At 44.0% G+C, this 14,911-nt stretch overlaps 1 protein-coding gene across 5 annotated transcripts in view; it reads right to left on the reverse strand.

The window, feature by feature from the left end:
* Positions 1 to 329: 329 nt before the first annotated feature.
* The window catches only part of sestd1 (SEC14 and spectrin domains 1), a 38,838-nt gene continuing 24,256 nt past the window's right edge, over positions 330 to 14,911 (reverse strand). For 4 of the 5 annotated variants that reach the window (XM_029637378.2, XM_029637369.2, XM_065013707.1 and 1 more), the window contains 11 exons: positions 14,708 to 14,811; positions 14,456 to 14,566; positions 10,616 to 10,738; positions 6,649 to 6,843; positions 6,202 to 6,316; positions 4,219 to 4,378; positions 3,951 to 4,032; positions 3,656 to 3,778; positions 3,371 to 3,562; positions 2,147 to 2,277; positions 330 to 1,866 (listed from right to left, as the gene is read on the reverse strand). In XM_029637378.2, the coding sequence (XP_029493238.2) occupies positions 1,596 to 1,866; positions 2,147 to 2,277; positions 3,371 to 3,562; positions 3,656 to 3,778; positions 3,951 to 4,032; positions 4,219 to 4,378; positions 6,202 to 6,316; positions 6,649 to 6,843; positions 10,616 to 10,738; positions 14,456 to 14,566; positions 14,708 to 14,811 (1,607 nt within the window). In that variant the 3' untranslated portion in view covers positions 330 to 1,595. The remainder of the gene's footprint in view (positions 1,867 to 2,146; positions 2,278 to 3,370; positions 3,563 to 3,655; positions 3,779 to 3,950; positions 4,033 to 4,218; positions 4,379 to 6,201; positions 6,317 to 6,648; positions 6,844 to 10,615; positions 10,739 to 14,455; positions 14,567 to 14,707; positions 14,812 to 14,911) is intronic. The other variant, XM_029637388.2, reaches the window with a different exon arrangement.

Below are 14,911 nucleotides of genomic sequence, written 5' to 3' on the forward strand. Positions count from 1 at the left end.
TCTCTTTTGTAGGGCTTGAGTGATGGCATCATGGGATAAATGATGCAATAATTCGACAGTTTGAATTTTGCCCATTCTCATACTGCTACTGCACTGACTACACACACCTTGATTTGTGAATGCTTAGCAGCTTTTTTGAAAGCCTTCAAATATCCTATTCAATCTGACAACTGGTAAAGTTAGGCTTATTTTACAGAATAACTTTTGTGTAAAATAAAATGTTAAGCATGATGTCATATCTTGTGTACTGTATGTGTGGAAGACAACATTGCCATGTGTTAAGCATAGTCTTACAAGACAATGGTAAAATGATTACATTCTCTCCAAGAAATCTTTCAAATGTTTGCTTGTTTATTTCGCAGGACCCCAATTTTCAAGAAATACATGATTAGCCTCGCAAACCTAAAAACAACAAGCATTATGACAAGCACTGATATGTAAAATACATAATATACAAAACAAAATAAATATAATTAATATTTCAATAGCATGCCTCACAATGCAAACGGCGTATGTACTTTATGTATACATTAGAATGACAACTATGAAGAGATGAAGCATCATTTTTCCAAATCCCATTTTATTAATAAAAACAAAAGCCCTGGATCTACCACTCTAATCTAGGCTTATAACAAAGCTCTGATTTTAAATTGTACCTTGATGCATACAAGTAACATAGCCTAAATGTCTTAAAAGCTGGTTGACGGCGCCCATCCATCTGCGCAATATACAACAGTCTGTCTACACCGGAAACAGTCGGCTGGGCAGTTAGTGCCTTATTCAAACGCCTTCAGAATGAATTTACATTACTGGCACATCTTTTTACACGTCAAGGTATTGCGGGGGAAGAAATAAAAATATAAAATACATTGCTTATAGTCAAACAAGGCAGTTTGACAAAGAGAACGGCCTAGAAACTCTACAGCACCTGTAAGGGAAAAGGAGAGATAGATGAATGCTTTGCTTTCTGTACATTCTAGAAGGTTTAGTAGCACCATGTAAAAGCTTGAGTCAACTGTCTTAAGGGCTTTTCACACTACATGTTCTTAGCCCAGGGCCAACCTTAACCCTGGTTGAAAACGAGCCCTGGGCTACGTGCAGTGTTTACGCGACTTAAGAGGGACAAGCGACAGGCAAGGTAAAGCTTTAAGGGAAATAGTCCATTTCAGTTCAGTCAGTGCTTTCAGCCTCTTCATTTTTGTTTCCTCCCCTCATCTCCATGTCATGTGCGGTAAGCAATGTAAGTTGATCTCAGAACCATATTCTATCTTTAACTGCTCTTAGTAAGTTAATATGGCTTGGCGAGGCAGAGTACAACAGATGGAAGGAATGCAGTCACACCAGGTGATTGACAGGATTTTAGTTTTGGAGCACGTGATGGTCAGGCGCTGTGTTGACATGATGACAAAGGTCAGAGGTGTTCTTTCCTGTCCTGAATCTCTGGTGGACTGCTGGCTGCTGCGGTTCTGTAGCCTGGTCCCAGATCTGTTTATGCTGTCTTGTAAACTCCTATGATTGTCACGCCAATGGCCATAGGATGTCGTCGAGACAGCACAAACTGATCTGGGACTAGGTTAGCTGTTGAAGGTGCTCCATTAGCTTTTCTGAGTGTCCGTCTCCAGTTCCAGTTCCTCTCCATCTTGTAGTTCTTTGTCCACTTCTTGTAGTTCCTGGTCATCTTGTAGTTCTTCATCATCTTGTAGTTCTTTGTCCTGGTCATGTATCTGATCATAATGTAGCTGCTCAACGTCTTCTTCATCTTCCTCGTGCAGAGTCAGTTTCCTGTCCTCCACCAGCTTCATCTTGTCCCGGATGTGTACAGCAGAGGACGCCATGTCTCCTGGGCTGCCGAAGTACTGCTCACTCCTAAAGGGGGACATAGGGAAGGAATCAACAACAAGGCATCAGTTCTCCTCTTAAAGTGGCATGCATCATTAGATCTTCAAACATCTTCATGTACACTATGACGTTGATAAATGGTTATAGTGGATGGATAACATCAGTTGCCAGTGTAAATTAAGTTTGGTACTTGAGGAGTAAATTGGAAATAACTTTACCGGCATTGACGTTAACCCGCACCATGACAAGTTTCAGGGAGTCACTAAAGTCATGCAGGTTTTAGTGTGACCTGTCCTCTGTTTCTTACCCATCTGGGAATATAACAGGGACAGTGAGTCTGTCCAGTAGAGCCTTCCCCACCGTCTCCACCTCCTCATAGGTCTCCTGCTCAAACTCCACTGGGAGATCACCCTGCTCTGGGCTGGTTTGGACCAGCACCTGGGATGGAGAAGACAGTGTTGTGTTCATATTTCAGAACATATGGATTCTTTAGACATTCAGAATGGTGAAAACAGAGAGCCACAAAGAGAGAGCCACAAAGAGAGAGCCACAAACAGAGAGCCACAAAGAGAGAGCCACAAAGAGAGAGCCACAAACAGAGAGCCACAAACAGAGAGCCACAAACAGAGAGCCACAAAGAGAGAGCCACAAAGAGAGAGCCACAAAGAGAGAGCCACAAAGAGAGAGCCACAAAGAGAGAGCCACAAAGAGAGAGCCACAAACAGAGAGCCACAAACAGAGAGCCACAAACAGAGAGCCACAAAGAGAGAGCCACAAGAGAGCCACAAAGAGAGAGCCACAAAGAGAGAGCCACAAACAGAGAGCCACAAACAGAGAGCCACAAACAGAGAGCCACAAACAGAGAGCCACAAACAGAGAGCCACAAACAGTGAGCCAAACAGTGAGCCCCACAAACAGTGAGCCCCACAAACAGTGAGCCACAAACAGTGAGCCACAAACAGAGAGCCACAAAGAGAGTGTCACAAACAGAGAGCCACAAACAGAGAGTCACAAACAGAGAGTCACAAACAGAGAGTCACAAACAGAGTGTCACAAACAGAGTGTCACAAACAGAGAGTCACAAACAGAGTGTCAGTTTCATGAAAGGAGTGTGGTTGTTTGGCCTGGCAAAGTGGTTTTATTGCTGACTGAATGGGAGCTGATAATTATTAGTCTTTTACTCTGCTGGTCTCGACTGCTCTCGGGAAGAAATTACGAGTCCTCATTGTCCGAGACGAGTCAAGACTAAGTAAAAACGTGTCCAACACAGAGACAAGACTGAGACACTCAATATATGGTCTCGAGACTGGACTCACTACAACACTGATCATTAAAGAGGCTGCTCTGGAGTTTAGTTGCTAATTGTTTACCTAAAATGTTGGCTTGAGTGTTGCCTGTCATCACTACCTTCTGTCATGAAACCTCACAACCTGTAGGTTTTCCATAGGCTCAAATAAGCTTTAGGCAGGGAGAAAGCCTTTTCTTGGTGTCTCATTCTTTACACAGTAACTATTGTCCATTCTCCACCCACCTTCTCAGCTGCGGTGTGGAAAGAGCAGGCCATTTCTAGCCGATGGACCCTCTCCTCAGAGGTGACAGTGAACTGTTTCCAGACCCGGTTGAGGCGTGGCAGGGTGTCACCGGAGGAGCGTGTGGTGCAGCGTAGAGACTGACACAACACCACCGTCGCCTGAAGCAGCTGACGGCCGTAGTCATAGGTGCTCTGAAACACAGAGAAAGAGGGAGATGCACAGGGTTGTGTTCAGGGTTGTGTTCTGTACATGTATGTCAACAGCTTGTCACGAGAGATCAGTACCTGTGCAACATCCACAAATTTCTTGTGTTTCTCCAGCAGCACTTTGGTTTCCTGTGCATCGTCCCCGAGCCTGATGTGGGTCTTCAGGAGAGCATCCAGCAGCTCACCAAGCCACTCCACCGCCTGAGAATCAACACAGGTATGAGGTTTACAAGGTCTTCTTAACAACAAAAACAATATGTCAATAATAACAATACAACACATCAGTGATGTGTTAAAATATGCAACCCAGAACCAAAGATGAAACTAACAAACAGACAGACAGAGATGAAGAAGGGAAGGTCCATAGACTGACCTGTGATGCATCTTCCTCACACTTGAAAAGCTGGACCATCTGAAGCATCTTCAGTCTCCTCACATCCACCATGTCTTCACATCTAGACAGAACCAAAACACTCTTAAAACATGACAATGGTCATTTCTATGTCAATATCCATGGCAAAGGCCAAAATTCTATGATATTACAGAAATTGTCTGACTCGTGGAAGCTTTGTAAACAACTTCAGCATTATCTGGAGCAGCTGCAGCCCTGCAGGCTCAGGAAAAAAGACATCTGGGTAAACCTTTGTTTCCGGAGTTGCATGTCCTCCATAACTCCTTGGATATGATCAATGTTTTCTTTGTTTTCAATGGGCACGTCCTTCCCATAGGACCAGGTTGTCTGGTTGGACATCTGATCCATCACGACCTGCCCTTTCTCCCTCAGGCCTGCCAGGGATCCCTCTGGACAGAGCATCACGGCAGAGAATATTACTCAATAACCAAACTAACACTACTGATAGTTAGAAAATATTCTAACCAAACTTTATTCTTGCAGTTATCCATCTACAGTTGAAGTCGGAGGTTTACATACACTTAGGTTGGAGTCATTAAAACTCGTTTTTCAACCACTCCACACATTTATTGTTAACAAACGATAGTTTGTCGTTTAGGACATCTACTTTGTGCATGACACAAGTCGTGTTTCCAACAATTGTTTACAGACTGATTATTTCACTGTATCACAATTCCAGTGGATCAGAAGTTTACATACACTAAGTTGACTGTGCCTTTAAACATCTTGGACAATTCCAGAAAATGATGTCATGGCTTTAGAAGCTTCTGATAGGCTACTTGACATCATTTGAGTCCATTGGAGGTGTACCTGTGGATGTATTTCAAGGCCTACCTTCAAACTCAGTGCCTCTTTACTTGACATCGTGGGAAAATCAAAGGAAATCAGCCAAGACCCCAGAAAAAACATTGTAGACCTCCACAAGTCTGGTTCATCCTTGGGAGCAATTTCCAAATGCCTGAAGGTACCACGTTCATCTGTACAAACAATAGTACGCAAGTATAAACACCATGGGACCACGCAGCTGTCATATCGCTCAGGAAGGAGACTCGTTCTGTCTCCTAGAGATGAACGTACTTTGGTGCAAAAAGTGCAAATCATTCCCAGAACAACAGCAAAAGGACCATGTGAAGATGCTGGAGGAAACAGGTACAAAAGTATCTATATCCACAGTAAAATGAGTCCAATATCGACGTAACCCGAAAGGCCGCTCAGCAAGGAAGAAGCCACTGCTCCAAAACCGTCATAAAAAAAGCCAGACTACTGTTTGCAACTGCACATAGGGACAAAGATCGTACTTTTTGGAGAAATGTCCTCTGGTCTGATGAAACAAAAATAGAACTGTTTGGCCATAATGACCATCGTTATGTTTGGTGGAAAAAGGGGGATGCTTGCAAGCCAAATAACACCATCCCAACCGTGAAGCACAGGGGTGGCAGCATCAAGTTGTGGGGGTGCTTTGTTGCAGGAGGGACAGTTGCACTTCACAAAATAGATGGGATCATGAGGCAGGAAAAGTATATGGATATATTAAAGCAACATCTCAAGACATCAGTCAGGAAGTTAAAACTTGGTTACAAATGGGTCTTCCTAATGGACAATGATCCCAAGCATACTTCCAAAGTTGTGGCAAAATGGCTTAAGGATAAAAAAGTCAAGGTATTGGAGTGGCTATCACAAAGCCCTGACCTCAATCCTATAGAACATTTGTGGGCAGAACTGAAAGCGCCTGTGTGAGGAAGGAGGCCTACACACCTGACTCAGTTACACCAGATCTGTCAGGAGAAATGGGCCACAATTCACCCAACTTATTGTGGGGAGCTTGTAGAAGGCTACCCGAAACGTTTGACCCAAGTTAAACAATTTAAATGCAATGCTACCAAATACTAATTGAGTGTATGTTAACTTCTGACCCACTGGGAATGTGATGAAAGAAATAAAAGCTGAAATAAATCATTCTCTCTACTATTATTCTGACATTTCACTTTCTTAAAATAAAGTGATGATCCTAACTGACCTAAGACAGGACATTTTTACTAGGATTAAATGTCAGGAATGGTGAAAAACTGAGTTTAAATGTATTTGGCTAAGGTGTATGTAAACTTCCGACTTCAACTGTAATAAGACAGAGTGTGTTTCATTTAAAAATAATAAATGAATAATAACATTACAAAAATGAACAGTATGAATATAATAATAGAATTGTGCTTACCAACACTCTTGAGTTTCTCCTCGAGGTGTTTGAGTGTTTGTTGGATGGCAGCCCCGTCAGTGGGGGCCACGTCTGCACAGAGCATGCCCAGTAGACCATCCAGTTGCTGGGACAGCTGCGAGGGTAAACTGGGGCGTTAGTCCAAAGGCAACACAAAGCTGTAGTCCATACAGTTAGTCTATATTATTATGACTGAATCCCAAAGTAGATTGGAGGACTTGATAAGTGTAAGCAATATGGGTGGTGGTAGCTCCATCTTGCCATCTGATTGTTGCCATATTGCTTTCACATATCGATCTACAGTACACAAATGCCAAGGGACTGGCCCTAGGTAATGACTTGGTGATTTAGAGTAAGAATCACTGTCGCTCTTGTTCTTGGCTGTATAGGTATTTTGCTATTATCAAATAAATTCAATCAATCAATGAATGAATCCATGAAACATACATCCTGTGCGGTGCCGTGGAACTCGTGTGCTGACTGCAGTACGTTCTGCCTGGACTCCAGTTGGCTGGCCTGTCTGTAACAGACATCACTGAGCTGCTGCTGAAGACCCTTCAGCTCCACGAGGTCCTCCTCGTCTCCAGCACTCAGCAACGCTGCTATCTGCTGGTTCAGCTCCACGTACACCGCAAACCACTCCTGTGGATACACAACCAATAACACACACATTATTACACCGCAAACCACTCCTGTGGATACACAACCAATAACGCACACATTATTACACCGCAAACCACTCCTGTGGATACACAACCAATAACACACACATTATTACACCGCAAACCACTCCTGTGGATACACAACCAATAACACACACATTATTACACCGCAAACCACTCCTGTGGATACACAACCAATAACACACACATTATTACACCGCAAACCACTCCTGTGGATACACAACCAACAACCCACACATTATTACACCGCAAACCACTCCTGTGGATACACAACCAATAACCCACACATTATTACACCGCAAACCACTCCTGTGGATACACAACCAATAACACATTATCATACACAGCAAGCAATCCTGTATATACACAACCAATAACACATTATCATACACAGCAAGCAATCCTGTATATACACAACCAATAACACATTATTTAAACTCCAGAGCTGACAAAGTACAAATCTGTCGTTCTGCCCCTGGGCCGTCATTGAAAATAAGAATTTGTTCTTAACTGACTTGCCTAGTTAAATAAAGGTGAAATACATTTTAAAAATACAAAATAAGTTGTCATACACAGCAAGCAATCATGTACAGTGGGGCAAAAAAGTATTTAGTCAGCCACCAACTGTGCAAGTTCTCCCACTTAAAAAGATGAGAGAGGCCTGTAATTTTCATCATAGGTACACTTCAACTATGACAGACAAAATGAGAAAAAAAATACAGAAAATCACATTGTAGGATTTTTAATGAATTTATTTGCAAATTATGGTGGAAAATAAGTATTTGGTCACCTACAAACAAGCAAGATTTCTGGCTCTCACAGACCTGTAACTTCTTCTTTAAGAGGCTCCTCTGTCCTCCACTCATTACCTGTATTAATGGCACCGGTTTGAACTTGTTATCAGTATAAAAGACACCTGTCCACAACCTCAAACAGTCACACTCCAAACTCCACTATGGCCAAGACCAAAGAGCTGTCAAAGGACACCAGAAACAAAATTGTAGACCTGCACCAGGCTGGGAAGACTGAATCTGCAATAGGTAAGCAGCTTGGTTTGAAGAAATCAACTGTGGGAGCAATTATTAGGAAATGGAAGACATACAAGACCACTGATTATCTCCCTCGATCTGGGGCTCCACGCAAGATCTCACCTCGTGGGGTCAAAATGATCACAAGAACGGCAAGGAAAAATCCCAGAACCACACGGGGGGACCTAGTGAATGACCTGCAGAGAGCTGGGACCAAAGTAACAAAGCCTACCATCAGTAACACACTACGCCGCCAGGGACTCAAATCCTGCAGTGCCAGACGTGTCCCCCTGCTTAAGCCAGTACATGTCCAGGCCCGTCTGAAGTTTGCTAGAGAGCATTTGGATGATCCAGAAGAAGATTGGGAGAATGTCATATGGTCAGATGAAACCAAAATAGAACTTTTTTGTAAAAACTCAACTCGTCGTGTTTGGAGGACAAAGAATGCTGAGTTGCATCCAAAGAACACCATACCTACTGTGAAGCATGGGGGTGGAAACATCATGCTTTGGGGCTGTTTTTCTGCAAAGGGACCAGGACGACTGATCCGTGTAAGGGAAAGAATGAATGGGGCCATGCATCGTGAGATTTTGAGTGAAAACCTCCTTCCATCAGCAAGGGCATTGAAGATGAAACGTGGCTGGGTTTTTCAGCATGACAATGATCCCAAACACACCGCCCGGGCAACGAAGGAGTGGCTTCGTAAGAAGCATTTCAAGGTCCTGGAGTGGCCTAGCCAGTCTCCAGATCTCAACCCCATAGAAAATCTTTGGAGGGATTTGAAAGTCCGTGTTGCCCAGCAACAGCCCCAAAACATCACTGCTCTAGAGGAGATCTGCATGGAGGAATGGGCCAAAATATCAGCAACAGTGTGTGAAAACCTTGTGAAGACTTACAGAAAACGTTTGACCTCTGTCATTGCCAACAAAGGGTATATAACAAAGTATTGAGATAAACTTTTGTTATTGACCAAATACTTATTTTCCACCATAATTTGCAAATAAATTCATAAAAAATCCTACAATGTGTTTTTCTGGATTTTTGTTCTAATTTTGTCTGTCATAGTTGGAGTGTACCTATGATGAAAATTACAGGCCTCTCATCTTTTTAAGTGGGATAACTTGCACAATTGGTGGTTGACTAAATACTTTTTTGCCCCACTGTATATACACAACCAATAACACATGCGTTATTACAGAGCAGAAGAGTCAGACACTACAAAACAAATAACTTATTTTGTGGAGTCACAATTCATACCAGCAAACACAGAAGGTTGTGCTAATACTGTATACCAACAATACAAATTGTTTCTGTATCAAAGTTGTTCATGTTCAGTTCAGACCTACTGTGTACAGTAATTGAGTTGAATGCTTTTGTACTGTCATTATTACTTAGAGAACACTAAACATTCAGATCAATAGCTCCACCTGCTGAAGGCTGTGGGATATAACACCACAACAAGGCTCTCGCTCTCTTGACAGTGTGGGTGTCGCTCTCTGCCGGTGTGGGTGTCGCTCTCTGCCGGTGTGGGTGTCGCTCTCTGCCGGTGTGGGTGTCGCTCTCTGCCGGTGTGGGTGTCGCTCTCTGCCGGTGTGGGCGTCGCTCTCTGCCGGTGTGGGCGTCGCTCTCTGCCGGTGTGGGCGTCGCTCTCTGCCGGTGTGGGCGTCGCTCTCTGCCGGTGTGGGCGTCGCTCTCTGCCGGTGTGGGCGTCGCTCTCTGCCGGTGTGGGTGTCGCTCTCTGCCGGTGTGGGTGTCTCTAGCCTAATCGTCAATCTTAGCTTTGACCTCGCTCTGGCTTTAGCCTTCAATTCACCCTGGCCAGCTTTCCCTGTTCCGGTCAACGGGGCACGCTCCAGCCCAGAACAATGATTCATCAGGGTCTTTGATATAAACCCAGCCAGGAGAGACATTAGTTACACCCCACAGCTGTTGCTGCTGCAGTCACTTCCTGGCCTGGACTGACTCTGGTGATTGAGCAGGAAAATACTAATGCCAGCTGTTGTTTTGTTAGTGAAATCACACAAACCTTTTCCAGATGTAAACATTGTACCTTATTTATGTCAATGGTTTACCTACATCAGTTTTATTCCATAGTTTTAGTCTAGTACCGCTTTGCCCCTGCTTCTCAGCCCAGAGCGTACTGATCTATGAAAAGCACTTATAGAACAGTATGTCTTCTGCCAAGTGTCTTCACTACAGTCTCCTGGCAGCTAACACATTCGTCCTAACAATCTAAATCTATAATCATATTCAGTGACCTAATTATTGGGATCTTCAAGACACTTCAGACATGTACTTCTACTGCAGTGAGAGATAACTAGCAGCTATCTATCTCCACAACTCTTCTCTGTAAGTGAGTATGAACACTGAACAATGAGTGGTGTAACAGAGCTGTGTCTGTGGTGTTATCGTGTCTGTGGTGTCCTTACGCTGTGTTTGCTCTCTATCTCTTGTGTCTTCTGGCCAACTATGTGTCTTGAGTTGTGTGGTAGCCTAGTGGTTAGAGCGGTGGACTAGTAACCGGAAGGTTGCAAGTTCAAACCCCCGAGCTGACAAGGTACAAATCTGTCGTTCTGCCCCTGAACAGGCAGTTAACCCACTGTTCCTAGGCCGTCATTGAAAATAAGAATTTGTTCTTAACTGACTTGCCTATTTAAATAAAGGTAAAATAAAATATGTTGTGTTGTTTTATTCTGTCCTTACGCTGTGTTGGCTTTCCATCTCCTCGTGTTTCTGCTGTAGGGCCTGGGAGGCCCTGATAGAATCTCCGATCCCCCACTGTGTTCGGAGCTGCTCTGTGCCAGGCCCCTCCAGCCAATTCACAACCTGCATAGCAACAAGAGAGACCCCATTGGACACAATCATTGATAAATGCTTCATCAGTTCCCCCAGGCCGACCAACGAAATACCTTCCAGGTATCAGAGGTCCCTAATTGGTTGGAAAAACTGTAAATCAGTGTGGGTTTCAATCGGGTAACACTACTTAAAAGCTAGCAGGTGATATAAAGCATGTATTGGCATTTCAAATGTTGTATAATGAGGCTCATTGTTAAAACAGTGTACCATGTGTCAGCATAGCAATATATTATGCCAAGTTAGCTAAAAAGTAAATATTGTTCACGATATATTGTACTAATGTTTTCTGTGTGTGTCTACTTGAAACTGACATCCCAGGACAAGATAAGGATAACATGATAAATCTAATTCAACATCTGGTTAAAATACAGAATTATTTAAGGAGGATCAAGAAGAGGTGTTAGAATCCACTGAACTTTGAAAGAGGGATGATAAAATGGTTCAGTGTTGAGTTTGACAGAGGTGTTCAGCATCATCCTTTAGCCTTGCTAAGCAATTCTCCCGCCTGTCTCCTATATCGCTGGGAGAAACACAGCTTCCAAACTACTCCCCCACTCGCTACACAGCACTACATCTCTACTCCCAGCAGATAAGAACTAGGCCAAACCCCCCAAACTAATCCATCATCCTACAGAACAACATCTTCATCCCCATAGCAACAGACTGCTCATTCCGTTAGGATCTAGAATCTAAAATAGAATCCATCCATTCCATGGAACACATCACATCATATTGAAGGAGCTGTTCACTTCCTTATAACTTCCTTTTGCACTGGAAAACATTCAAAATGCTGACACCTTTAGATCAGCGGTTCTCAGCCTGGTGTACTAGTGCCCCTAAGGGTATCAGGCAAATCGACAGGTGGTAGCCTATATGGGAGGAATAATAAGAACATAGTGCAAATGATCAGTTGCACATGACGGAGTACGGAGAACAACTGTTTTAGATGCTAAAGTAGAGTTAAATCTATCGGCCAATGGGAGAAAAGGCATTTTCCCTTCATGGTTACAGACAGGAAATGAGATAGTGCCAGCTGCCAAGGAGAAAGTGTGCTGAGATGCAGCCATGTGTGCTGACTGCTCATCCTGGCTTTGTCTCAAATCACTATCTTTTCCCTATATAGTGCACTACTTTTGACCAGGGCCCACTAGATATGGGACAATTATTAGACTGAAGGTGAGGACACAACAGTTCACCTGACAAGACTGAAACCAAACATTACACTGGTGAATTGGCAAGACAAAATATTTAAGTGCCTTTGAACAGGGTATGATAGTAGGTGCCAGGTTTGTGTCAAGAACTGTAACGCTGCTGTTTTTTTTAATGCTCAACAGTTTCCTATGTGGGGGGGTTGCAACTCCATATTAGGAAGATGTTCCTAATTTTTGGTATACTCAGTGTATACACAAGTTTTATGATATGGAAATATGAGGTGCACTTTTGGCTTGCTTGTATGACATCAATGCAGCATTTATTATAATCCTCAACGTATCATCTTTCAAAATACATAGTCCTCGTAATTTACAGCCTTTCCCTCACAAAAATGTGAAAACGTTGCCCAATTAGCGGGAGGGACGAGGGCAGCTTCTTGACGCATGTTGTGTTCAAGTTCAGAATGTCTGTCGTCAAAACCCATACAGAGCTGTGAAACAGAGACCCTGACCTCTGACGTCATGTATAGCATGTCACTGTACAGCCACTGCGTTCCAATTTAGACGCTATCAGTGTCCAAATGTTAAAACCCTATATCGTGACGAGTGTAAATCTGCATTTGTTTCTCTGTCTGTTCACTAGGCTGCTGTTGTTGAAGGTATTGGGCTAAAGTCAAGGCAGTGAGATGTCTGTAATCTGCATTTGTTTCTCTGTCTGTTCACTAGGCTGCTGTTGTTGAAGGTATTGGGCTAAAGTCAAGGCAGTGAGATGTCTTGTAGTCTGCATTTGTTTCTCTGTCTGGTCACTAGGCTGCTGTTGTTGAAGGTATTGGGCTAAAGTCAAGGCAGTGAGATGTCTGTAATCTGCATTTGTTTCTCTGTCTGGGTCACTAGGCTGCTGTTGTTGAAGGTATTGGGCTAAAGTCAAGGCAGTGAGATGTCTGTAATCTGCATTTGTTTGAATCCTGGCATCAGTATTTCACCATGCTGGTGTTTTGATGCCATTAGGGCAGTGTGTGTAGGGCACTAGGCAGGTGTTGATGATGTTGGCAATGTGCAGTGGGTTTGGGTGTGTGTAGTATGTTGGTGTGTGTGTAGTGTGTATCCAGAGTGTGATATAGGGCAGTGTGTGTAGGGTACTAGGGAGGTGTTGATGATGTTGGCATTGTGCAGTGGGTTTGGGTGTGTGTAGTGTGTATCCAGAGTGTGATATAGGGCAGTGTGTGTAGGGTACTAGGGAGGTGTTGATGATGTTGGCATTGTGCAGTGGGTTTGGGTGTGTGTAGTGTGTATCCAGAGTGTGATATAGGGCAGTGTGTGTAGGGCACTAGGGAGGTGTTGATGATGTTGGCATTGTGCAGTGGGTTTGGGTGTGTGTATCCAGAGTGTGATATAGGGCAGTGTGTGTAAGGCACTAGGGAGGTGTTGATGATGTTGGCATTGTGCAGTGGGTTTGGGTGTGTGTAGTGTGTATCCAGAGTGTGATATCATAGGGCAGTGTGTGTAGGGCACTAGGGAGGTGTTGATGATGTTGGCATTGTGCAGTGGGTTTGGGTGTGTGTAGTGTGTATCCAGAGTGTGATATCATAGGGCAGTGTGTGTAGGGCACTAGGGAGGTGTTGATGATGTTGGCATTGTGCAGTGGGTTTGGGTGTGTGTAGTGTGTATCCAGAGTGTGATATAGGGCAGTGTGTGTAAGGCACTAGGGAGGTGTTGATGATGTTGGCATTGTGCAGTGGGTTTGGGTGTGTGTAGTGTGTATCCAGAGTGTGATATCATAGGGCAGTGTGTGTAGGGCACTAGGGAGGTGTTGATGATGTTGGCATTGTGCAGTGGGTTTGGGTGTGTGTAGTGTGTATCCAGAGTGTGATATAGGGCAGTGTGTGTAGGGCACTAGGGAGGTGTTGATGATGTTGGCATTGTGCAGTGGGTTTGGGTGTGTGTAGTGTGTATCCAGAGTGTGATATCATAGGGCAGTGTGTGTAGGGCACTAGGGAGGTGTTGATGATGTTGGCATTGTGCAGTGGGTTTGGGTGTGTGTAGTGTGTATCCAGAGTGTGATATAGGGCAGTGTGTGTAGGGTACTAGGGAGGTGTTGATGATGTTGGCATTGTGCAGTGGGTTTGGGTGTGTGTAGTGTGTATCCAGAGTGTGATATCATAGGGCAGTGTGTGTAGGGTACTAGGGAGGTGTTGATGATGTTGGCATTGTGCAGTGGGTTTGGGTGTGTGTAGTGTGTATCCAGAGTGTGATATAGGGCAGTGTGTGTAGGGTACTAGGGAGGTGTTGATGATGTTGGCATTGTGCAGTGGGTTTGGGTGTGTGTAGTGTGTATCCAGAGTGTGATATCATAGGGCAGTGTGTGTAGGGTACTAGGGAGGTGTTGATGATGTTGGCATTGTGCAGTGGGTTTGGGTGTGTGTAGTGTGTATCCAGAGTGTGATATCATAGGGCAGTGTGTGTAGGGCACTAGGGAGGTGTTGATGAAGTTGGCATTGTGCAGTGGGTTTGGGTGTGTGTAGTGTGTGTGCAGTACCTGCATGACCTTGGTCTGTATCTCCTCCAGCTGGGATCGTTTGCTGCGTTGGCGACACACCTCCTGGTACTTAGTGTACTGTTCCCTGAGGGAGTCCAGCAGCTTCATGACCTGAAATAATAGTTTATCTTGTATAGTATTTGTATGTTATGTGTGAATTTTGATGTTATATGTTTACTATAATCTTTACATCTTATCCGACTTGCCATAACTGAAGTTCCCTCTGGGAAAAATGCAGTTATTCTATTGTACCTGTGGCTGGGCCAGTAGCTCGTCATCCATGGGGGACCAGGCCACACCACCTCCCTCTGACCCATTAAACCTCCGCTGCTGCAGCTCTGACAGCAACTCATGGCCTGGAGGGGAGAGAGGAGATAGGGATGGTCATAGGGGGAATGGTAGTGAGATATATATATATATATACAGCATTTGTATATAGCATTTGTGAACAGCAGT

The sequence above is a fragment of the Oncorhynchus nerka genome, linkage group LG3, assembly GCF_034236695.1.
Source record: "Oncorhynchus nerka isolate Pitt River linkage group LG3, Oner_Uvic_2.0, whole genome shotgun sequence".
NCBI lineage: Eukaryota > Metazoa > Chordata > Actinopteri > Salmoniformes > Salmonidae > Oncorhynchus > Oncorhynchus nerka.